The 25,739-nt window shown below is 44.6% G+C and overlaps 2 protein-coding genes across 12 annotated transcripts; one reads left to right on the top strand and one right to left on the bottom strand.

Annotated features, from left to right (window-relative positions):
- Nucleotides 1-1,693: 1,693 nt before the first annotated feature.
- On the top strand, nucleotides 1,694-21,287 carry LOC117137656 (homeobox protein orthopedia). 5 transcript variants are annotated; one of them, XM_033299194.1, is made up of 8 exons: nucleotides 1,694-2,186; nucleotides 2,676-2,941; nucleotides 8,376-8,674; nucleotides 9,286-9,423; nucleotides 18,272-18,476; nucleotides 18,587-18,712; nucleotides 19,627-19,793; nucleotides 20,167-21,287. In XM_033299194.1, the coding sequence occupies exons 2-8, from the start codon at nucleotides 2,911-2,913 to the stop codon at nucleotides 20,434-20,436; spliced, it is 1,236 nt and encodes a 411-aa protein (XP_033155085.1). In that variant the 5' UTR covers nucleotides 1,694-2,186; nucleotides 2,676-2,910; the 3' UTR covers nucleotides 20,437-21,287. The 5 variants fall into 5 exon arrangements, with proteins under 5 accessions (XP_033155085.1, XP_033155084.1, XP_033155086.1 ...); XM_033299193.1 differs by having other exon boundaries at nucleotides 9,268-9,423; XM_033299195.1 differs by lacking the exon at nucleotides 18,587-18,712 and having other exon boundaries at nucleotides 1,697-2,186; nucleotides 9,268-9,423.
- A 1,023-nt stretch (nucleotides 21,288-22,310) lies between these two features.
- Nucleotides 22,311-25,732, bottom strand: LOC117136036 (calcium and integrin-binding family member 2). 7 transcript variants are annotated; one of them, XM_033296662.1, is made up of 5 exons: nucleotides 24,815-25,025; nucleotides 24,702-24,736; nucleotides 24,023-24,165; nucleotides 23,780-23,902; nucleotides 22,311-22,725 (listed from the first exon to the last, which is right to left on the bottom strand). In XM_033296662.1, the coding sequence occupies exons 1-5, from the start codon at nucleotides 24,863-24,865 to the stop codon at nucleotides 22,508-22,510; spliced, it is 570 nt and encodes a 189-aa protein (XP_033152553.1). In that variant the 5' UTR covers nucleotides 24,866-25,025; the 3' UTR covers nucleotides 22,311-22,507. The 7 variants fall into 7 exon arrangements, with proteins under 7 accessions (XP_033152553.1, XP_033152551.1, XP_033152552.1 ...); XM_033296661.1 differs by having other exon boundaries at nucleotides 22,633-23,483; XM_033296660.1 differs by having other exon boundaries at nucleotides 24,702-25,025.
- Between the last annotated feature and the right edge of the window lie 7 nt (nucleotides 25,733-25,739).

The following is a 25,739-nucleotide window of genomic DNA, read 5'->3' as shown; positions in this document are numbered from 1 at the left end:
TTTTTTTCCGCCAGGCTTCTTGGTATGCCGGTCCCGGCAACTCAAGGATTTCGCAGCTGTCCTGGTCACAGTCACTATCTGCTGCCCGGATTTGGCCAAAGTGATTTACGACATGCTCATGCCAGGCATTCAAAATGCGCTCTAATTGAGACTCCTTAGATGATTAATCCTTGGCTAATATGGCGAAATTCAACAAGTCTACGCCGCACATTTCCCATACATTTATTTTTCTCTTTGCTGCCGATAACGCCTTTGATTAATTAACACACTCCAAGTTTTTATATTTGCCTTATGTTAGAAAAGGAGAAAAAAAATGAAAAGTGATGCCGATGCTCTAATAAGTGAGCCCAACAATGAATTGAGATGTTATCACGATTTATTTGGCTTGTTTGCTTTATAATACACTAACCGAAAAATTCCTGTTTGATGTTTACGACATTTGTGTGGGGTTGTTATAAGTATTTCACAAGTTAGAATTAAAGTTTGTGGAATACAAGCTTTTGTACAATTATCAATCTATATTTATGACGGCATTTATGTAATTTTTTAATTATTTAGGAACATTTGTCACACCGCACAAGTGTGAACTTTGAATTATGCTCAATGCAAAACAAACTACAAATGCTGCGATTTTGTGCATTCTTCTTGTGGTTTTAATTGCTACCTACAGTTTTTAATTAACGCCCCCGATTTAGCTGTATGTATTTGTCGGAGGGAGGAGGTCAGCATAATTTGCAGACTTTGAACTGGGCGCAGGGAGTGGGGTGGAAATCCTTTGAATTGCGGTTGCCATGACAAACTCTTATTTCGCCCGGCATTCCGTTGTCTGGCTAATTCAACGTTTGTGCAGCATGCAAAATATTATAAAATTCCGCCAAATGTCGGAGCTACTTCCCTTTCGACCAAAAGAAGGGCGAAAAAAACAAACGGAAACAGAAACTAATAAACGACAACAGGTGAGGCTGAAAGCTGACACGTGGCATCAACAACGCTGAGTAAGAATTCAAGGCGCATTTTTGGGGGGAGTGGACTTTCGGCAATAACTGTGGCCCAAGCGCCGGTTGCCAACGCGACCAGCTGTGGAGTATAGTTGAAGTTTTTCGAGGGGAATCGAGCCTGTTTCGGCATCGATGATGGCCCGTCTATCGATAGGCGGCAGGACCTGTTATCGCCGAGGGCGCCAAAAAGTGCTATCGTTCGGGGCCACAAGCCCCCGAGTTCCCTCATTCGTTGGTCTGCATTGAGGGCGTGGCCTGGCCTACGCACAGCGAGTATAGTCAGCCTGCTCTCGCAACCACTTGGCAGGGCGAGCGCGAGCGAGTCAGCATGCTTGGCTCTACGGCAAGATGGCTGTGGGCTCAGCTAGCTGTCTCCTTTCCTCGCCCGCCCGGGGCTCTGGCACGGTGTGTGCTCTTTGCGATTTTCGCAAATCAATGCGGGAGATAAGCCCGCTGGCAGAGATAACGCTTGACTTAACCGTCAATTGTGCGAGGGGGTGGCGATTGAATGCGACGCCAGTGCGCAGTCGTTGTTGTCGAAGTTATCAGGTTCCGTAGTCAATTCGCTTTGATTTTTTCGCACTGCCCTCAAATGCAAGCGAGCAGCGCTACGTATACGGCGTACAGCTCCCATACGATACAATAGTGCGATCCGAAACAATTCGATCCGTTTCCGTTTGTCAATGTCTAGAAAGCCGTCGCACTGGCAGAGACCATTAACCGAATAACTAAGTGAAAATGTGCCCGAAGTGCGAAATGCTACCAATTAAACAGTAGAAAACAAGGACGAGTGACCACACCCGGAGGTGGAAGCAAGCCGTGTCCTCCGCCGGACAGTGTCCGGCTGTCAGTTGGTCAAACAGTTCATCAATAAACGATTCGACTTCCGTTTCATTGCGTGTCCCTAAGCTGTGCATGTCTGCGTGTCCCTGTGTCTGTGTGAGTGCGATTGTGTGTGTGCCAGCTATGCGTGTTTGTGTGTGTGTGTGTGGGAGCTAAGGAAACTTTTCAACTTCCGGCCAAGTGACTTGGATTTAATTTCTTTGGCTTTTTTATGGTCAAGGCATTTAATTAATTTTACTATGGCAATTTGATCGTCTGCTGGTCTGAACTCTGACCCCAGCCCATAACCCTGTGGCATACACAAAGCAAGGAGGCGGAAAAAGGACGAGCGGTAGGAGGAGCCAGGTGAGTCCTTGGCCAAATGAGCAATAAAACTCAATGCAAATGCCCACACAATCGAACTTCGGCAAAAGTTTCTGCGGTTAAGGAAAGTGAAACGGATTTAGTTTTCTGGTTAGTCGCACAATAGTTAAATTACCCAAATAGCTGGACATTTGACAGGGGTCAAAGTTCAAGAGCGGGCTGGGCTAAATATTCACAACACACGGGCAATTAGTATACTTAAATGTTTTGTCAAGACAAAAATCAAACATTCATTTATGATTCGAGAAATCTTGATACATTGTAAGCAGTTTTATTGCATATGATGTATACTATAAACGTAAACAAAAACTTTGCTAAACCAGTTAATGACCATTTTCTCCTGTCAATTTGAAAACGTTTAGTATTGAAAATTAACAAGTACTTCCAAAAAGCACATAGCCACCTATGTATGTTTATATTTGCGTTGAGCAGAAGCCACCCATACAAAATAACAAATCTGTTTACTTGCAGCCACACCCATTTCCACCGAACAATTGAGATGTAATTTGCACCGCAGGTGAACTTCAACTCCAACGTTCTGTGATAGACGAGTATACGAGCAGGAACTCCCATTGGGATTCCGCCACCACCAGTCGATATCGATTCCCGATTCAATCAAATTGGATCCCGAATCTTAACTTTCGGAGCAGCAATCAGAAACAGCGACAAACTGTCGACTCTGTCGATCCGCAACTTCTCGGCAAACATGCTGAACAATCTTGGGGCCAATGTGCTGGGTAAGTTACGCCCCCAATCCTCGATAGCGATTTAAGTGTGGGCTGCGGGCAGGGGCTGCGTATAATGTTGCAATTAAGATCGGCAAGTGAATTGCGCTAATGTATAATAACGTGTGTATTAATCCATGGCATCCGATCCGCCTGGCCATAATTAAACTAATTTCTTGAGCACACCCACAAGCCCCAAAAGATCGGGGGGTAGTTACTCGTACTTCCGATCTGGCGATTGGCATCGCATCTCCCATGTCTGCTAAATGGCCTATAATTGAGACGTCTAAACAGATGGCGCCAGGTGTCGCGTGCATTTAGCAATAATTAAGTTGTGTATTTAACTAACTCGGCAAACCTTCTCCGATTCCCATACCCATTCCCATGCCCATGCCCATTTCCAATTGAATGTGGGTGGGTGTGTTTGTGTTAATTGATATAATTGCTCTTTTAAATATGCCGCAAATTGTGAATTGCATTCACACATTCAACCGGCGCACGCACATAATTATCAAACTGTACTTATGTCCTCATATTAATATATTAATAAATCCGAATACACATATGTACATGTACATATTCATATGTATGTGCGTGTGTGCAGGTGAATAAATTATTTTTACCACACTGTTGATCAACGATTCAAGCACTTTCAATTTTGGCAATCAATTTGTTGTTAGCCGGCCAACACTACCAGAAAATACAGTTTGCAAGTGCAATTGCAACTGCAACTGCAGCAGCCATGGATGAGTTATGGCTCGCGTTTATATTCAATTTTTATTGCCAGCATCCTTGCGTCCTTCGAAGCGTTGCCATTAATTACTTTTATTAATTTATTGCCATTTTTCACGCGCCAATTGTCGCCGCTCGGTGCACGCGGCGTATGCGTAATGTCCATAGTTGCCATTGAAGATGGGTTTTTAATTAAGGGCTAGCACACGAAACTGATCTGACGGCTTGCTATCTGTTATGGATTGCGACTGCCAAAGTTGGCTTTTAAAGTTTTTCGCCGGCTTCAACTTCGGCCTGCTCCATTTGCCCACCAAGAACTATAAATTTCAATGAATCGCAGTGCGGAATCCTTTGGCCAAATCCTGCCCGCAGTGCTGGAGTCTGCCATAATAAATTTCGTGAGCCTTTTTCCGAGTTCCGCACAACACAGAGAGGCCAAAAAACATTTGCATACTGGGTGCGTGGCCGAGAGGGGCAAAGTGGATGCCCCCCCATTCCCCCCTTACAATTAAGAGCAATTTGCATGCAAAAGAAATGGCAGAACTTTCCCCGGATTCGTATTGTCTCTTCCCTACTAATGCTTAATTTGCATGCAGCGAAAGGAGCTCGAATGGCGTTTCGTTTGGGCGCTTTTTTCGTGAGCCTCGCATTAATTAAATTAATTTCATGATTGCATTTGTAATTTGCACAGACCCCCTTCAGGTTTTCCCCCACCCGTCCGTTGCACCCACGAAATATCTGCGCGTGCTTCGCTTTGTGCGTTCGGCATTTTTGCGGTGGCCTAGGCTAGTGAAATATGTGTGCTTAACCCCGCTGAACACCGCTTAACCCCCCACTGCCATATCCGCTTTGCATTGAAATGTTCTGCGGTTGCTGCGGATTCTGTTCCCAGTTGCGGTTAGTTGTTGAAGCAGCCCAGATTCCATGCCATGCCATGCCATGCCATTCCATTCCAACCCAAACCGAATCCGAGCGATCTGCATCGTAGTTTGCCAACTCGAGGCCCAAAGGCCATAGCCTATGTCCTGCTAAAAACCGCACAATTTCCAAATTTCAATAATTATGCACATTGCTGAATGCACATGCAACTGACGGCGAATCTGGATGCAAGTGCTCGGCCATGAAAGTCCGTTTCTGGCCATTCGGCTGGCCATTCCGGCCAGGTCCATATATTTTGCGGGAGAAATCGCGTCGTTCGCTCCCAAAAACAGGCAAACTGATTTGCGCAAATTGTGCAAATTGCTTGCGCGATAAATTCATGTTTGCCAATTTTAATTAATTAATCGCTTTGTGCGGTTTTCATTTCGTTTCGCTCCTCTTTCTCGCCGGACCAACTAAAATGTTCGCTTCAGGCCAGATGTAAATGTATCTGGGTCCGAGTGTTTTTGTATCTGTATCTGTGCGTGTGTTGGCGCTGCAATGTTTACAGTTTCGTATTAACGCTATCGCAATTTTGACCAGGCAGCAAATGGAGGACCGAAACTAAATTACGATGATAGATAACAAAATTATGCCCTATTAGCACGCGTCCTAATGATTTGGGAACATGCATAGGTTTTTATGCAAGTTTTGCGGTTTACACGCAGATTTTGGAAAATGTTTGCCAGATTTCTTATGTTCAATGGGAAAATTAGTAATGGCTTCACGCGTGAATTAAATTTAAATCAAAGTAATTCATTTTTGAAAGTATAAACAATGGGTTTTCATACTTCGCATTCAGTTGAAACGTTGATATAAGTAAGACAATTGGATTGATTTTTAACTTCATTTGAATACCTAGTCTATCTTATATTTAAAAATCGAATCTTTTTTTATTGATTTGAACATATAAAATGTGTTACTAGAGTATATTTCTATAAACTTCTATTATAATAAAAACGCAAATAGAGATTGAACTATAGAGCTGCCACAAATAGCTAACTCAGAATCCAGAAACTTTAGCCCTGAATGAGACTACTGCGTCATCTTGATCTGCATACACGATGAACAGTTAGGGCTGCTGCTTTTTAATATTTATGTGTTACAACTGTAAAAGGCGAGGTGAAAAAATCAAAGTTAGACCAACTAACTAACTAGCCAAGCTGGGCCGAGCCGAGTCGAGTTTCAGTCGGCAAAGTGCGATTTCGAGAAGTGGCGCTATTTTATGGCTCCCAAACGTGGCCCAAACACACTGCCCATTCACACACACATACATACATATGTATACTCTCATATATGTATCGTATATAGGTACAATATTTGAAATTCGATTTGAGAAAACAGAAGGAAGCGGGAACAGTTGGATGTTAAAAGTCGCACTTCTTTGGAGCAACGGACCAACGGCGATGTATCTGTGGATATGGATGCGAGTATCTATCTGCTCGCAGCAGCAGATACATGTTTGAGATGTTGCCATCGAGCGTGAATTTCCAGCTGAGGGATTGAGCATCCAACTCGATGGAGATATCGCACCTAACACCGCGCCTTAAATTTACTAATCACGAGCAGAGAGTTTGAAGTTTAAACGCCATTCGGTGCGTGCTGCGTAATGCCCTAAAAATATATGTCAGTGAGCTGGCAGCTTCAGATACATTCGTATCTCTGCTACAGTTTGCCACAATTGCAGCGTCTCAGTTCCGCCCGGATTGGAAACACTTTTGGGGCTGGCAGTTTCGAAAGGTGAGGGGACGAGGGGTTTGGTCCCGATTGGGGACGTCACCATCTGAAAATCGCTAATGAACAGTAGCCGCACTGGGTGTATGTGTAAAAATTAGCACTTTCCGGGCAGCGTTTTAAAACGCAACAACTACAAACGGCCTGCTTCAGGGAATGTCGCTTGTAGGAACTCCATATCTTTTATTTGTTGATATTTATATTTATGGTTTTATGTGGCGTCTCTCGACGCCCTGAACTCGTTCACCTGCTGACTGCTGACCAGTGAATTCGATTGCATCGCGTATCTTGTATCGCTCCGCATTTCTGACGTACGTACGTGCGTCTGTGATGTATGCCGAAATTTTAACAAGTCCATCTCGAAAACAATAAAAATCATTGAGAGCCGCCATTCCCGCCACCGCCAACATCAAAGTCGGCAATCGAGAGTGCTGCGTTGTCCGCTTGAGAAATTGAAATGGATTGCAACTGGAAAGGATTGGCCTGGGAGGTGGAGGTGGAGGAGAAGGATTATGTTTTTTTCCGCTTAGTTGTGATTTGCATTTCGGACTCGCTTTCAGCGGAAACTGGCCAGTTGCCATACGCCGCCTACACCTTCACTTTAGGCCAAATCGAATGGCCATCATGACAACATCGCGCAGGGTTTCCGTCCCCCAAAGGTTACAACTCGGGGACGAGAGTTCGCATCAACCGGCGATGAGTAAATGTTTGACTTGCAGCAACAGTTGAGTCCGGGCCACAAAGGGAATCGGTCGGAAAGAGTTGGGCCGGAGTCTCTCTCGCACGTACATGTTAAAAATTCCAGGCGTACGATGAAGATGACTCTCCCGTGAATCCCGGACCCCGAACCCCGACCTCCCTAACCCTTTCCACTACCAATCCAGTGCCATCCAGCGATATACACGTACAAATAGTATGGCAACAAAATAAAAATACGTTACGTAGTCAAGTGAGGCCTGAAGGTAGAAAAGGGGTTAGCACTTGGCGGCTCTCTCTCGCTTTTTTTTGTATTTGTATCTGTATCTTTAGCTGTATATGTATCTGGTGGTGCGACTGTGTGCGTATCTCAACTTCTGGCCATATCTGTGTATATCTCGCACCTCGGTTTCTTCTACTCTGCTCCGCTCTCTCACGTTCGTTACTGTTTTTGGCATCTTTCGCCTTCTGAATGACAGGTTGTTGAAAAATTCAATTTATCCGATCGCCGCAGTTCGTTGTGAGCAATCCTCTAGTTCGTTAGCTCGTCGGTCGCCAATCGAAAAATTAATTAAAAGACAAACGTTTTCCGTTTGAGCGGGACATACGAATGTGGATCTCAATTGTGAAATAGTTTTAAAAATTCAACCATAATTTAACAAAACATTTGCCAAACTCGTGTGCGTGGGTGTTGCGGTGGCATTCAGGCTTAAGTCCAAATCTATGATATATGCGAGATTTTGTGGATATACATATGTATATACAACGTGTTTCACATAATTAAGCCAATAATACTTACATTCACATTTGTCATCGGACGATTTGGAAACATTCTCGCTCTTTTGCGGCGCAAGTGGTATCCGTTTAATTGGGAATTTCTACGAGTTGCACGAGCGGATTGATACCAAATGTATGTACAGGCAAAGATCGGTGGAATAATTATAGCCAATTGCAGCAGAATAAATTTCAATACATTCGAAAGCAGCATGAGAACGCTGCCAGAAAATAGAGCCAGTAACCAAACCGTTACGCAGTAAATCATTATTACGTGAAAAAATATAAATCGATGTGTGCAGAATCTAAGACAAGTCTTATTAGGCCTTTTTTGAGATATTTTTCCCAGCCAGCTGAAATTGAGATCTAAAGTTATACAATGTTCAATTGATTTCGATATTAGGGTGTGATTAATGATTTTGAGAAGATAAATTTAATGACAAGTGAGCCTAAAATGGCCGACGGTAATGCCTTTGTTAGCTTAAACATATAAATTAATATTGAATAAATCAAAATCTGCTTCTTGACCACTAGGGGTTAATGTATAAGTTTTGTTTTATATGGCATTATAAACTCCATGTTTCCGTTTCAGGCCCCAAGGATTGTGATCTGCCCAAGGCCGCGCTGACAGCACTGCACGCGGGCGTCAATAGTTTTGGCCAACTGCCTGTGGGCCCCAACTTGGCCGATCTTGGCGGCGGAGCGGGAGGCGGTGGATCCTCCGGCGGAGTGCCAGTGGGTGGGGGCGTGGCACGCCTGCACATTTCCGGCGGACTGTGCGACAATTCCAATGCGCTGAACGGCGGAAACGGAAGCAGTGGCAACGGAAACGGCAACAACAACAACAACGGCAACGGCAACAACAACAACAGCATGCAGCAACAGGATCAGGTGAGCAGGCCAGCGCTATATAGAAAGAGAGGGCGAGAGAGAGCGAGAGAAGGAGAGTGTCCTTGTGGCAGGAGAGAGGATGCTTCATAGCGCCTAGTTGATACGAAACTTTTTTAATAATCCATGTTCTTTTCGATGTTTATTTTTTCCTTCAAATTCTACTCTGCTATGCCAAAAAAATCCAAAATCAAATACAATCCACTCCAATTCGATCCGAAATTCGAAATCTGAAACGAAAATCTGCCAATGAAAATCTGTTTCCAAAAACGTGAATGTGTGTGTTCTGAATTGTGTAATGAACCTAATTAAATGTGCCATGAATCATATTCGTACCTTATGAATCATATACGTATTACGTAAACTATAAACAAAAGTAAGTGTACTTTGATTTTCATACTTAGAACCGTAGAATTCCTAACCCACTACTACTACCTACTCTAACTGTAACTTCTGTAGACCGTAATCCGTATACCCTAACGTAGTGCGTAGCTTGCATTTATAGTATGGTAGTTCGTCACTGTTGTAAGACCCGTCCACCCGTACAGGCCAATCCTCTCATTATCCTTTCACCTCTGGTCGTGTCTGTCTTCCAGCACCTGGACAAAAACAAGCAGAAGCGCCACCGAACCCGCTTCACGCCCGCCCAGCTGAACGAGCTGGAGCGCTGCTTCTCGAAGACCCACTATCCGGACATCTTCATGCGCGAGGAGATCGCCATGCGGATCGGCCTCACTGAGTCCCGCGTCCAGGTGAGTTAATCCTTGTTCTTAACAAGAAATAGCAGCGGGGAAAAGTGTTTAATAGCCTCAGAATATGGCTTAAAACATATCATAGTTTTAATACCAATAAACTATTAGGTTTTGTTCATATTCATGCTCATATATGCAAGGACATGGCTAAATATCCTGCCACACATCAATTGGCTTGTTGCATTGATTGCAGTCAGTATTAGGCAATGTGACACTGAGGCCTCTATTTCAATGCTTACTTTTCAATTAATTTAGATTTTCACATGGAGAAAACCTACACTGTCGACTATTTATTTGCAAACCAAATAAAGGCCAGTTCCTTTTGACCATTTAGTTATAATTTTTAAATATCCTGTTGCCAAACATTAGTCAGCAGTCATTTAGCGTGCATTGATCCTACCTGGAAAGCCATCTTTTCTTTCACTGCATCAACTAACTTTGCGTGGTTTGTCCTGCGGCTCGACAGTTGTCAGTGGTCGTAGCTGTCGGAATATCGGGCTCAGTTCGTTTTTGGAGCGACATGACATTTCACTTGTGTTGCACACAACCGCATCGGACATTTGGATTTCGGATTTCGGATGGCATGGGGCATCCTTCTGCCAGCTTGCAACAGTTTACGAGGCTCTGGTCTGAAAGTCGCCGCCGAACGCCATTTAAGCGCCCAAAATTATACTTTATTAAAGCACATAAAGTCACATTTAGTCGGGCATTCAGCCACACCCACACACACACACACACAGAGAGTCTCTGCCCAGGATGCTCTTCCTTTTGCCTGCAAAGTTTGTGCCACACACACGCACAGACAAGTACACAGACAGGCACATGCATATATACACACAATGGGCATTATCCTTTTGTGGCTGGCACAGCTCCCCTGTGCAGCTGCCATTATCCTGGTCTCTCTCCCGTTCGCCACCGAATCCCCAATCCCAGCTCCGCGAAGGTCCTTTTTGCATGCGGGCGGGCTTTGTTTATGCGACAATCGAATTTACTGCTTCATTAAATTTGTGTTTAAGCTTCCGCTTCCGCTTTCACTGCTTGCTTTTGCTCATTGCCTGGGATTTGCGCTCCGAAATGTGCGGGAATTGCTCTGCGGTGTAAATGAATGCCAAAAAGTTTGGGCATTCGGCTCTTTGGCTTTTGGCTTTTGCCTCTTGGACTGCGACTACAACTACTGGTCTAGCTAAAACAATTAGCCATGAGTGAGCAACTCAGCGGCGGCGACACCTTCATGATGATCCTGCCCACGTCCTGCCCGCCACCGGATGTGTCCTACTTTGATAAATTGTTTTAATAATTGCGTATCAGTGTTGCCCGTTAATGCTTTTTTCCAACAACTTCGCCAGCCCCGGGATCCGGTTGTCCGAAAGGACAATGCAATCACCTGCCGGGGGGTAAAATCAGCAGGATGCGGGGTGAGTTGAGAAGGATGTTCAGTTAGAACTGCCGTCGGCAGTTTCATACAGCTTTCTTTTTTATTCTCTCGCTCTCCCATGTTGCCATGTTGTTGTAGTCCTGCTGTTTTAATGCTTGATTTTGCGTTGTCGTTGCGGCTTAGAGGATGTCAGGCCGTTGGATTAGTTTTGCGATTGCTGTTTAATAAAATTAGCATATAAATTAAGTTCGCAGTCGAAGGCGAAATAAAACATTTAGAGCATCGAAAATTTCACACTTTTACGGCTATGCGGCCGCCGAGGTGGGCCCTCACATTCATTCGATATGCACACACACGTCTGGCCCTAAATCAATCTACAAGGATTTGCAGTTAATGACGGCATAAAGACAGCCAGCCCCACATCCTTTGCAGGATAAATGCCCGAAAAACGCTTGTCCATATTAGCCACCGAAAATCAAGTCCAAGTTGTGTGCGTGTACGTGTGTGTGTGTGTGTTAAGGAAGCACAAGGATATTTTCCGAGGCCTGAGCAGGTGCATAAGTTATGAAGCTCACGTAGTGCGTAGTGGCTGAGCGGCAAACTCACACGTGTGGGTTACAAAGGAGCGGCATTTATGGTAAATATAATTTAATAAAAATAAAAGTCGCAGTTAAGGAGCGGCCCCCACGCTTTTCCTAATCGGATTTTCCCCGTTTTGGGCCAAATTAGAATAGCCGAAAGCAGCGGGCGGCAACCCGGCAATTGTTAATTTGTGTTTTCACACTGTGCACAATTTGCAAAGGACAATCTGTTTGTCACACGTGACATCCTCGCGGGGGGTCAGCCTTTTTGCGGGGTGGGGATTTCCACGGGGGTGACCAAGAAGATGGCCCACCAAATTGACTTATCATGATCTGGCATTGTCAACAGCAGCGTTTCGTTGTTTCGGCTTTGTCTCGAAGGCAGCAACATTTATTGGTTTGTTTATTAAATTGTTGCAACATTAGCGGGTGGGGTGTGTTGGGCCAGGGGGGGTGGGGAAGGTCGAGCGGCGGCACAGCACGTGTCTGTGTTGGTGGGTGTGTGTGTGTGCCGGTGCACTAAATGAATTTCTCACGTGATTAATTTGCCCAGCAACCTGGACCAAGAGAGGACAGTTCCCAGGATATCTCACGGGGAATGTGGTGAATGCAGGAAGAGATTGGGAAAACTAATAATATGCCTGGCAACCATCTTATGACAAATGCAATCTAAATGATGTGAATCTTCAATTTATCCAAATTTCCCTATTAGCTTTCAATGAATTAAACTATAACATTTACTTAAGAGAACATTGTAATGTATCTTATCGATTATTTTTAATGTCGTATTTTAATATCATTTATTAAGTAACTAGTGTCTCAATATTTAGTAGATTTTTGTGTTTGCAGTACTCAAATATGAGCTCTTTGCAAGCAACTTTAACATTAACTGACTCAGCAGGAATAGGGAATATCGATTGGGCTTAGCGCAGTGGACGAGTGCCCATTCCCATCCAGGACGAGTGAACTCATGGGCCTGCCCACTGTGAGCACTGATAAATTATTGCCTCGACTTCAGACAGAACTAATTTATTTGCTGAGCCGCTTAATGCCCCTCTAATAGCCGTTCCCCGACTGCTCGAGATTCTGTAGAAATCGAGATTCTGAGTTTCTGGGGATATGAGCTATATCTATGTGACTCCCGGCCAATATGCGAGTATTTGGCCAAAATTAGACGAAACATTCTCATAAAAAGCGAGCATCTTTATTAAAAGCCCGGCTGAGAGTGGAGGGAATACGGGGACACTGTAAAATGGCGAATATTTTTCAGCGAGGCACTCCAAGTCGGTCCAAAGGCGACTGGGTCGCGTCTGTATAACCATGGCATCGCAAATTTTAATTAAACTTTAATTGAAATACCAAAAACGAAAATATGCAACCGAAGAGAAAAAGGAAAAGTGGTAGCCGTGAGTTGGGGGCCATGCCAAATAAGTGGACGGGCTAAATTTAGCAAGAGCTTTAAAATAAAACCCCCCAACTCGTGAACTGGGGAGGTGGAAATGGGTGGCGGGGGTCGGGGGCGCATTCTCCATAAAATGCACATAAAGAGCATCAAGAAAATCTGGCACGCATTCTGTTTATGGCATATGAAGCAATTCCAAAAGCAATTTCGTTGATACTTTTCATTGAAATGTTTGTGTGAAAATGGCGTGCCAAAGTGCCGGACGGACTTTGCCGGATGGGCGCCAGATTGGGGTATTTTCTGGGATAAGCTGCTCCAAATGCTGCTACCATTGATAGAATGACAAGAGTCCCCACGACCCAAACAAAAAAAAAAAAACAGAAAAGAAAAAATAGAAGCGAAAAAGGCTGAAAAACTTTGTAAAGCTGGAGCAAAACGAATCCGAGGGCAGCATCCTGGAGCTGCGCATGCTCCACGAATGCAGCGTAACATTTTCGGGGGTTGCATTGGACACCATCCCCCGGAGCCCCCAACCACCGAAACCCAATCCCCCTCCCGAAACTGAAGCCCAATCTGAATGCCCCGTAAGGAGGCTGCAGTTGCCCCGGCAACCCACAAAATGAATGACCAAAATGAAAAACACAAGTCCCAAAAAATGTGACAAAATATATATGCAAAACTATTTAATAAATCACTAAGTTCAGAACTCGGTCTCGGCAACCCCAAAGAGGCCAAGGAATCGCTTTGATGATGTCTGTCAGAGGACATATTTTGCCGAAAGAGACGGCTAGATGGGGTTGCGGGAGTGCGGGAGTGCGGGAGAGAGACGGCCATAGTGGACTCGGTCTCGGCGGGTTGGAGCTCCAATCCCTGGGGAATTCCGAGCTGGGTGGGTGGTTTGCTTTGCTTTGGCTTGGCAGGCTGGCTGTGGGTGGTTGGCTTTCTGGGGTCGCGGCAAGTGTTGTTGGGGCTGACTCGTAAAGCAGGATTTAAAGGATAACATAAAATAAATCGACTGGTATTTGTGTGTGTGTGCGTGTGCGAGGGCGAAGGGGAGCAGAAGTCGAGACGGCATTTTATGAATTTATACGCATTTTTTATACGCTCAGGAATGAAAAGATATTGGCCGAAAAGCGATTTCCATAAACCACTCAGAGCCGGAGTCGCACTCGCAAGGATATGAAAGCGCAGATAGGACCCAATAATGATAATAAAAAGATGCTCGAGCTGAAGACACAGCCAAGAAGAAAAACAAGGGCGACATCAAAGGCCGCCAGCCAGGGGACAGTTTGTGTGGACTTTGTTGAGTGGCCATTTTATATTTCGGTTGCTTGGCAGCCCCAAGGGGTCGGCGGAGAGTGGGCTGAAGGAAAAGCAATATCCTGGCCAATTGATTTTTGATTATGCCCCAACAAATCCAGCAAGAACAACAACAACAGCAGGAGCGTGGAGCGAGGCAATAACCAATCTGCAGTCAGAATGGCCAGAATGCCGGCCAGCAAAAATTGTCAACGCAAACGAGCCGAAAAATATTATTGCACTTTCTGGCTTTTGCCAATCAAGCGTTTATTAAGAGATGCTCTCCACCTGTCCTGTCCGCTCATATCCTGTCCTTCGATTTCCATCGGCTGCAACTAGCCCCGCAAATAATATTTGCATTGGGGCTAATCGAATTTTGATTGCATTTCTCTGCAGCTCTCACAACTGCGACGATTTTGAAATTGGCTTTTGAAGTGCGGCTTTCAGTGCGGCAAAGTGCTTTTCTATGTTGACATCGATGTGGGGGCACACACATGCAAATCATGTGAAAAAGTAACGTAAAAATGCTACTGCAAGTTCGCTCTGATTATCCTTACAGCTGTTAAATCGGCCATTAGGCATAATGTGCAATTAATGTTGCATAACGAACCGAGCGGATATCGTAAACAAGTCGACAACGAGGGGATCACACACAGATGACATACCATTATGGCACGCAACTGCAATCATAAGCTGAGGGTCACGATGACACTGGCCCAATAAACAGACAGGTTCATAATAAAAAACCCCTGCCCCCAGCTCCTGCGACACCCACCCCATATCATAATAGGATATACGGCCAGATCCAGATCCAGACTTAGATCCAGCCACCCCGGAAGGGCAGGACACCATCCACCAGCCCATAAAATCAAAGCAAATCACTTGTTATCCCATTTGCAGCCGCAGTTCCTCCCCCCATCCGTGTAATTTGGCCGATACTTAATTTCTGACTTCTGCCTCCATTTGCTCGCCCCTCGTGGGCATTTCTGGATCTACTGCCGTGCTCTTGGGTTCTGGGTGCTAATATCTGCGGCCTGCCACAAGGAATTGCCTTTTCATGAACTTGACTCATTTATTATTTGCAACAGTTGCCCTCCCTGTCCCCGTTTCCAGTTGTTTGTTTGCCTTTTGCCACGCAGAAGGCAGAATGCGCTGGTTGGTGGTGTCTTCTCCGCCTTTGTGACTGCCTTTGTTGGTGTCAGTCGTGAAGTGAAAATTAAAAGTCCAAACATGGAAATGCTTTCGTATGGAACATATGGCTGAAATTTTTATTTGGACCACCAACTTGTTTTGGTTTTCATTTTTTCGTAAGTCTGGCATTGCAGACTGAACTAGGTGGTTTCTCTTTAACCGAAAATGCTATTCTTAAATCGGATAAAATGTTTCATTTTGAAATGTATCTATGGAAAAGAAAACCTTTCAAATATTTTTCAAAGTTTGTTGGCATTCTCGTATCAATTAATTTTGTATTTTCATAAAACAATATAGGTTTGATTACCTATCAAAAGTCTCGTAGTAAGCTAGCTGGCAAAATATCCAATATTCATGCCTCCCTAAAAGGCCGTAAAAAAGGCGTATGATTTGATATTTGGCTGGAAGTCAGCCACTCAACGGCTGATAATTTATGCATAAGGGTGAAGCTTAAAAATTACCGTTAGACACACAATTTAACGCGACATAAGGAGCTATTTTTTATGTTTTGTTTGGGTTCACTGTTCAAATTGGGTGGAACTGAAGGAACGCGCAGTAAGAAGGCAGGAGCAGAAACAAATCAGTGGAAAAACCACACACCTACAAACTGGGATTGCCTGGCACACACACACACACACCCCCGAATAATAATGCAAATACATACGGACGCTCTTCAGGCAGACATAAAAAATAAATGTTTTGTTTAACCGACATTTTAACGCCTATTTACGTGCCGTGCACGTCATGCACGTTATGCCAATTTAATGGCTCGCAGCCTTAGACCAAAAAAGCAGGCAATGACTTTTGGCTTTCTCTTCCTCTTGCTTCCGCCTCGCTCTGCTTCTTCCACCTACTTCCGTTCGCATTCTTTGTGTGGGTGTGTCTGTGCGGTCGAGTAGGGAAATGCTCTCACACGAATGTGGCTAGCAAAATAAAACAGCAAGCCAAATTAAATCTACCGAACCCAATAAGCCAGAGGGAGACGGCAACACGGATGGGGGAAGAGAGAGAGATGGCGAGAACGGAGGCCAGACAGTCAGACATTGTCTTAAATTATTAAATTAAAAGTTAATGAATAGAGCGACGCATAAGCACGTAAAAAACATAAACAAGTCAAGGTCGCCGACACAGCCCAACCCCCCAGGCATAAATATATATGTATATATCTGTGTGTATATATACACCCCATTATCCCACCCTTTCTCACATCCATTATCCCTTGCACAATCTGGCACATTAGCGTCCCTGGTGTAACATCCAGAAAACGAGTGATATTCCGACCTGAACAACCTGCGATAGTTCCAGTTCTGTTCGGTTGGGTTGGGCTACACTGAGAGAAAATGAAAGTAAAATCTTAAGTTTTGTAATTGGGTAAACGATTTAAAGATCATCTTATTCAGATTTCCAGCATCCTTACCTAAATTATTTACTTGTGATAACTATACAAGCCATTCAAATATCTATTTTTATAAACCTATTTCTGGGATTTCTTTTATGTGTATGTATTTAAAAACAACACTCTTATTTTTCAAATCAGATCGATTTATTTGCTGCCCGAACTGGTTGGGTTTTTGGTTTAGGTTTAGGTTCTGCTTCTGCTTCCGCTTCTGTCTGTTGTTGTCCGACATATGACGAACCCACTGGGGACCATCAGGCCATCAGAAAGCCTTACAAGCAAAGTTACTTTGCTCGAAACTTGCCATTTTTCTTTCTGGCTCTTTCAGGCACGACTCCCCGCTTGCCGCTTCCCGCTTCCCGCTCCCAGCTTTCTCGCTTCTGGCCCGCTATTTTGGCCTTATTCCTTTGCCATTAGTCTGGCGCACTCAGACAGAAACAGTCGACGCCGACAGTCGGTGACAGCTCAAGATTTGCCACGAAATGCTGGGATTTATAAATACTATATAGCCATATACCTATATACCATATACGTATGTGTGTGTGCCAGAAAGTGTTTGTGTGGGTGGTTGGTTGTGCATAACGGTTAAGTTGTCAACCCGACTGCGAGTGATGTGGATGCGAAGGCCTGATGGCCTGGCAAAATCGTTTCCATGTCACTAGTCATTCACCGGCTGGCACTTTGTTTTTATTTTTTTTTTTTTTAGCACAACTCGAAGGAGGCAGAAAAATAAAATGCTAGAAATACTGAAAGGAAAGCGTTGGCTGAAAGTTGAGAGCTGTGAACTCAGAAGGCCATGCAATCTGCACAGCGAGCGGATACAGCCTGCCCCTAAATGTAGGCAACCCTTTTTGGCCCCAACTCCTCAAGCTCACCTGTCCAAGTGCGGGGCTGTGGTGTGGAGTCGAGTGGGTTGCAAAAGGAGATGTGGGGAGTGCTTGTGTGCTGCCTTGTAAATGTCAAAACCTCAACGTGTCTACCTTGTTCGGCTCCGCTGTTCTTATGCATATGGAAATGCCAATTTGAAGCGGGCACATCCGACACGGGCCTCGACCTCTCCCGGCCCCAAGACAAGAGCGTATCGAAGGTCCAGCCAGGACTCGGTAGTCAAAGATGCCAAATTGCCCGGCTGGTGGGTGGGCCACTTCCACATATCGGCCGAGGAATTTACATATCGAATTTATGCGCATGTAAACCTGGTCCGCTTGCCTTTTGTGTGTGTGTGTGTTTGCTGTGTCGAGACATGTTTTGACTGTCACGGCGGTAATTGATCTCGATTAAGACCATGTTTGTAGGAGGCAGCAACTTCGGAAGAACCCCGAGGGGTTGGGCGGAGCCTTGCCCAACACAAAGCCAAAAACACGCATACACACACACACGCAGGGCTGTCAGCGGCTTAAGAATTAGGCTGGGGAAACCCCTTTAAGATTAATGTTATTATTTGAAGATCATTATGTACGATAATTAAAATACTACCTCTAAATCAGTGGGTTTTAGCTTGAATTCCAGCGATCAAGTAGTTGAATTACTTAGGTATCGTAGTTATATATATCTATATCTATACTTCACAGTTGCTATAGCTCCTTATTTCATTATCCTTACAGGTCTGGTTCCAGAACCGCCGTGCCAAGTGGAAGAAGCGCAAGAAGACCACCAACGTCTTCCGCACTCCGGGCGCCCTGCTGCCCTCCCATGGACTTCCGCCGTTTGGGGCCAATATAACCAATATCGCCATGGGCGATGGTCTTTGTGGCACGGGAATGTTTGGCGGAGATCGCTGGAGCGTAGGTGTCAACCCGATGACGGCAGGTGAGTGCGCCCATGGAGCCTTGCAACGGCGCTACCAACTAACAATCCCTTGCTAACTGCTGTCATTTCCCCTACTAACTGCTGCTCCTTCGGAACATATATGGGCCCAGGCTTTGGCCAGCTGAATCAGTCGTCGCCACTCTCGTCCTCGCTGAACAGCGGCCTAAACTCGGGCATTAACATGGGTTCCGCCTTGGGAGCGGGCAGCTATCAGCACTACGGTCTGAATGCTCTAGGTAGGTTGTGGGCTGGGTGTCAGGCCCCCAAAAAGAAGCCCCCACCATGACGATCACATGCCCGAAAATTTTCCATCTGCATGCTGACGACAATGGCACAGCGTTGACACTTTTTCGCCTAACATGATTTTATTTATCGGGGCGCTTTGTTTGGTCGTATATTTGCTCCGGGGGATTTATTTGCTTTGCTTTCGATGCCATCGGGTTCCGATTCCAGTTTCAGTTCCAGTTCTGCCGACAATTGACCAAACACGACGCCGAGTCCGCTGAGACTCTCATTTCTTTGAACTCATCACACTTTTTTCGGTTTTCGGTAGCCCCGAAAACATATGCATATCGTATCATTTATAATGCCCCGGGCAGCCTGTTTGCTCGATCAATTAACAGGCAGCCGTTTAATTTTCAGGAATACCCAAAGTCATTTTTTCATCTTCTTTATTTGGTTTCGTATAGTTGTGCTAATTGACATTTTGGAGACATGTTCATGTCGATTTTTTCATTTTTCGGCTCTTGCTACCGTCAGCAAAGTTTTCATTGTTACACTTTTTGTTGAGGGCTTTAAATTTTTTGTGCCCTGCCTTGCTGGCACAAATCACTGGGTGACATCACATAATGACAACGAAAAAGTTGCTATATATCATAAGATAATCAAGATGTACAAGTCTTATCAATCAAGTTAAAACCAACCACGTAGCTTAACTTCTTTAATAAGTCAATATACTACACCGAATGATATTGTTTTAATGGGCTGGCATGTTTTTCAATTAACCTGAAAATCGAAGTTGCTTTCATATTTCTTTTCTGATTCACTTACAACACCGAATACAAAATTCTAGTAAACCAATGACTTAGCATACATCTGTGCAATTTTGACGACGGCTTATTAATTATGTGTCTCGTAATTTTCCCCGCAGGCGACTCCATGATGTACCAGCACAGTGTGGGCGGGGTCAGTTGTGGGCCCAGTGGTTCGCCGAGCGCCACCACCCCGCCGAACATGAACAGCTGCTCCTCGGTGACCCCGCCGCCACTTTCCGCGCAGCCGAACTCCAGCCAGAACGAGCTGAACGGCGAGCCCATGGTGAGTGCCCCCGAAAAGTTGTGCCCCCAAAATGTATGGAAACATTTCGCTGATGAATGAATGTTTAACTTATTTATGGCACAGTCTTTAAACAGTGAAGTGCAAGCGGAAATCAAACAAATTGGTTTTGTGCTATAAAATATGTTGTAGATAAATTATTGAAACACCATTTATAACAAAACTTCACTATCTATACAAAGAAAATGAGATCACATACAATATTTGAAAGTTTTGGCAACATAATAGTAATAAGTTTGTTTTCAAAAATTCAAAACCATAATTTTCATAAAAGCTTAGACTTCAAATGAACTATAACATACCATAAGCTTAGATAATCAACACGAAATGTTAATCCCTTTCTGTTACTTAACAGCCGCTGCACCAACAGCAACAACAACAGACTCACCAACATCAGCAGCAGCAAACTCACCAACACCACCCGATGGCGCCACCAACACCCACACAGCAACAACAGCAGCTTCCGCAGTCCATGCAGTCGCCGTCGGATGGCGCCAACGACACACTCCACAGCATCGCAGCGCTGCGGCGGCGGGCTTCGGAACTAAACGCAATTCCTTCCTACCTACAGATGGCGCCACACAACTACGAACACTACAATTCGAATTCCAATTCGGTCTACTGAAATTTGTTGAAGAGCTTCGAAAGCTTTTCGGATTACGGGTGAAAAGCCGACCGTTGGGGATTCAAATTGCGAGGCTGCGCCAGCGATGCGTTATAAGATAACCAAAACCTAGGCCCAGGCTTAGGGCAATTGTACAATTTATGTGTTTGCATTATTTGTTTCATGATTTCCAGGACTAAACTTAAAAGACTATGATGAATGTAAACCATGTATACGAGAAACGAAGCTTGCGAGAGCACTAACGATTTATTCGAAGCTAGGACCTAAGCCAACTATGAAACTATTCCCGCATGAATTGTAGACCTAGATTAAAGATAAACGTAACATTTGCCGTATACGACAGCTGTATAAACTGGACCGCCAGCGAGGATGGATCGAAAAGTATCCTCGGGGCGTCACAATAATTTTTGGCCAGCCGAATTGCGCGGAACTCGCGCCTAGTTCGTACTTAAGCATAATTACGCCTAATTGTTTAGGAGTGTATGTAAGTAGATCTATTCTCATGTAAGTGTTGTTGTTTTTGTGTATAGACAGTATACTTCCGTTGCTATCTCTCGATCTAACCATACGATACAACCATAGCATATCGAACGAGCAGCCCCGACTATAGCAAACTGTAACTGCAAACCAGATTAACCAAAATCGCGGCTCAAGTCTCTCATAACAAAACCGAAAACCCAAAACCGATTCAGAGTGCACGCATCCAATGGATTACTTTTACGATTACCAATTACAAATTATACAATTACAAATACCACTATATATACATACATGCGTACATGGCATACTTGTAATAGACTTTCTTGTATCGTTTAAGCCTAAATTTAAATCCAACTAAAACAAAAAAAAAAACGAAACACAATTACTCTGTATGTAATTATGCGTATTATTAAATAGTAAACTAAATTAAAAGCTGAACGTGATTTGCATACCAGTCAGTGACAGTGGAGGTCTCAAAATGAAAAACTAGTTCATAAACTCGTGCTGAGTGGTTAATTGCTAACTAATGAGTATCTATAAAAACTATGGCTTTGATTTGGAATACCATAGCTACAAAAAGATAGATTTCTTATAAATGGAGATAGAAACAGTCAATGCCAGTAGGTAAATGCCTTATACCCATTTGGTTTTCAGCAGTAGATCGGTAGTTAACGACTTCTAATTTCTTCGCTTTGCTCTGCCTTGTCTACTGTGTTTATCTGAGATTTCGACGGAGAGTTGAGGATTTCTTTATTTTTCATAATTCACAAATGGTCCGACGAGTGTCCACTTGCCACAACTCGTGCTCGTTTTGCCCCCTGAACCCTTGCAGATGCAATTACAATAATTGAATAGGATTGGGGCGACAGACAGATGCTCAAATGTCAAACAAGTTTAAGCTGAAAATTGCCAAAATTTATAAAACTTTGACAGTGTGCATACACACACACACGCCCACGTTGATAAGAGCCTGCTTTACGAGCGTGTGTGTCCTGGGGGCAGGACGATTTCCATTCGCAGTGACTCCCACTGATTGGGGTCGAAATGGGGCAGGAGTGCAGGTCGCAACTCGACCCGACTGCATCCATGGGCTTATAAATTTTATAATGCTCCCTGACATTTGACATGCACATTGTCACGACAATTGGCCTGTGGAGTCTGCAGTTCCAGTACCAGTACCAGTTCCATCACCAGTGCCCAGTTGCCAGTTGCCATAGCCCGTAACCCGTAACCAGAACCGGAATCGAAGCCCGGAATCCTAAACCCACAGGCTCTCCAGCTGGGCAGGCAGCTTAATCACACTGATGGCTCTTTTATGGAATATGTTCGGTTATGTATATTTGATGCAAAAGCGCACATAAACAATTTAATAAAATAGAGAAAACACTGAGGGATACTGATGCACATTGGATATCAATAGCTGGGTAATTTTATTATAATACTTTACACTACAGAACTCATAACTAAATTGAATAGCTTTATGGTGCAGTTGAGACAAACAACGAAGATAGTGAAGATTCCGTTGATATAGTTATATATTATTAAACACTAGAGAGAGTTTCTCTCAGTGCACCGCTGGCGAAAGACGGTTTCATATTCTGATGTGAAAGGTGGAGAGGAAGTCGGGCGCCCGGAGTATAACGTGCTCGAACTCCAAAATTGATAACTTGCCATCGCCATCGACGTCGGCCTCCTCGATTACCTTGTCGGCAATCTGCTGGTGCTCCTCCGGACTCAGCTCGTTCTTGGTCATTGTTGTCAGACAGGACATGAGGTCGGCGTGCCCGATGAAGCCGTCCTGATCGAAATCTGCAAAGTTATGCCAGACGTAAGTACTCACACAAACGAGTGGCAGCAGTGGGTGGGTTGGGGCAGCGGACAAGGAGATGGCTTACAAAACTTGACATTTTCTTGCACAAAAGTCAAGTGATGTGTGCCAAACTGAGTTTGCCCAACAGTCAGCCACGTCTGCATCCTTCTGCCACACAGGTAATCGCTTGCTGCACGTTTCAATTTGTGTCAATCTAATAACACACATTGAAATAAAGTGCAGCCTAGCTGCCTGGCTCTCCATAACTTGAGTTTTGCAACTAGTTTAGCAAAAAAAAAAAAAAAAAAAAACTAGCAACTTGCAGTTGCACTCGAACCAAGAGATACTTTGCATCCCATTGATTGCCGACTTCGGGCCATTAATTTCGTGTGTCAAGTGCACAATCAATTTGCACGAAAACTTTTGCTCCATTTACGTTGGCATTTTTCGGGATTCTAATTTAAATTTCAATTAAAATGCTTATTAGAATTTATGGCTGTCCTTGAACTTAGCTGCTGCCAGGAACGGCGCCACAAATTGCCCGGCCGCGAGTCACCACGAGTTGTGTGCCACGTTTGGCGGCCAGGGCCATCTTCCACATGCTTCTCTCTGCCATTTCGGCCATCGTAAAGTCCAAATGCAAAGAGGGCCCACACACACACACACGCACGCAACGAGGGCAAGTTCGCCAAAGGCAATAAACACGGGCTGCGGAAATGCATAAACAAAGGCTCAAAATGCTGGCCAACAGCTGGAGCTGCAATGAAGATGGAGTTCAGAGATGGCAAACAATGTATCCACTACTTAAAAGTCTAAAAAATCTTAGTTCTATCTATAATACTAATATAGTGGCTGATAATGAAATCGCAGCTTTAGAAGTTCAACTAGTCGTGTACGTAATTTCTAGGCCACAGAAATGTTATATATTACGCAAATCGCTTGCTGATAGTTTAAACAGCTTCCATGTTACTCAACAGCCCATATAAGCCCGAAAACATTGTCTTTTCCCATCACTGACCGCAACAACTGAGAGCGGAGCTAACTCCAACTTACCATAAATTTTGAAAGCGTAGAAAACTTTAATGTCCCTCGGCGCCTGCTCGCTGAAAACGGAGAGGGCGTCCAGAAAGTCCTCAAAGGATAAATTGCCCTGGCCATCGCGTGAGAAGGCCTCGCCTGCAAAAAGTGGAAAATTGCTGTAGTCCAGCGTCCGAGGTACGCCTTTTGGCCGGGTTCTTTTTTGGCATTGGATTGCTGGGCTTTGCTTATGCAGCCATTTGGGCTATTGTTACGCACATATTCGCCGGCGAAAGGGATTCTCACGCAACTCGGGCATCTTCTCAATGCATTCGCAGGGCACCTTAACACTCGAGGCCTGACCTTCGGTCATCTGGCGAGGCACCAGATCCGGCCGCAGCTCACGGAATCGCTTGTGAACCCTGTAACGAGAGGCAACACAAGGATAAAGGATCGTCTTCGGGGACCGAAGCTAAGGATACCCTGGCCAGTTGGAAATGTGTCGCGCAGCAACAAATTAGACTAATTGGAAAGCAATTTTACATCATCCAACTATGATATTCATAAAATACCCTACAAGTAACTTCAGCTTATTAACTTTTCATTCAGAAACTTAAAAATGAATCTTTCTGATTTTAATCAGAATTTACTATATCTATTTGGTTTCAAATGTAGGCTGCGAGGCTGCCGATCAATAGTGTGGATACTGGCCAAAATGATAATCCCTGGGAAAGGGTATGGAATGAGATGTGTTGGCCGGGTCAAAGGGCGGGGATATGATGGGCTTTGTGCTCTGAGTGTCTGTCCGTGCGCTGTCGTGTGTGTGTGTTTTCTTGTGTTTTCCGCTTTTTGTTGCCGCCGAGAGGCAAACAATGGGAGGCTGCAAACAATGGTGCTTTGTCTGCCGCCATATGAAATGGAATAGTTTTGTCTTATTAAGGGAATACAAATGGCCTACCGCAGGATCTCCTTGCGCGTGAAGAACGTGCAATCCTTTCCGATTTGCGGACCAGCAATGCATGAAGAGAAATTAGCTGTGCGGAAGTGAGCTTCATCTGATTGATCGCTCACCTGGTAGTCATCCAATTCCTGCTCCGTAAATGTCACAACTTTGTTGCCCATCGTTACTCGCCAGCCAGTTGGGTTCGGTTCGGTTCGTTTTGGCTCGAATCCGTTTGGATTGGTTTGCTTTTTTGCGTAGCTGTCGGCCAAACCGGTTAGTCCCAAGCGTGAATGGCAACTGACACTGTTGCCGACTGTGGGCCAACTTCCAGTGCCATAACTTTGCATAGCACCAGGACTCCGCGGCTCCACGGCTTAGTAGACATCCTGCGGCGAATGGCCGGCGTATGGCGCCCGCATTCGCATGGAAATTAATTAAGGAGTGTTCAGGAGCGCCACTCCCACTCCCACTACCATACCCACTTCCACTCCCCCATTGGGCCCATAACTATACAGTTACCGTGTAGCTTTCGCAGGTCAGCGCCGTGTATCCTGTGGTTTTTTGCCCCACTGCTCTTTTTAGCTGTCAAGCTGCGGCAAAAGCCGTTTTTAGAGGTGCGCCTCCATACGGTCCGTAGAAAAATATGGAAAAACTAAGCTAACTCTATCGGTCTAGCGAATGGAAAGTACCTGATAATGGCACGGGTAATTCTTTGTTTGATTTAGATGAACTAAAAAAATATAAAATATGCTCATAAATGAATTAGTAAAGATATTCAATTGGTAACTAACTTCTTGTATTCCCAGTTGTAAAACATCAGTAAGACTTCGGATTTAACTCCGCTTTCGGCCAATTAAGCACACTTAAACTTTGAACCTGCCAGATCTTAGCCAGAATGTCTGACAGTTTACATTTTAAGCACCTAATAGCTAAACCTTTCGCACGAATTGAACATACCCATACCCATAGAAGGAACTCCCAAAGCTGCAATGCAAAAAGAGCAGCTAAATTGGTATTGAAGAGGAAAGATACTGTAGCACAGTTTCCAGAGCC

This window comes from Drosophila mauritiana, chromosome 2R (assembly GCF_004382145.1).
Source record: "Drosophila mauritiana strain mau12 chromosome 2R, ASM438214v1, whole genome shotgun sequence".
Taxonomy (NCBI): domain Eukaryota; kingdom Metazoa; phylum Arthropoda; class Insecta; order Diptera; family Drosophilidae; genus Drosophila; species Drosophila mauritiana.
This window is presented reverse-complemented; position numbering and strand designations above follow the sequence as displayed.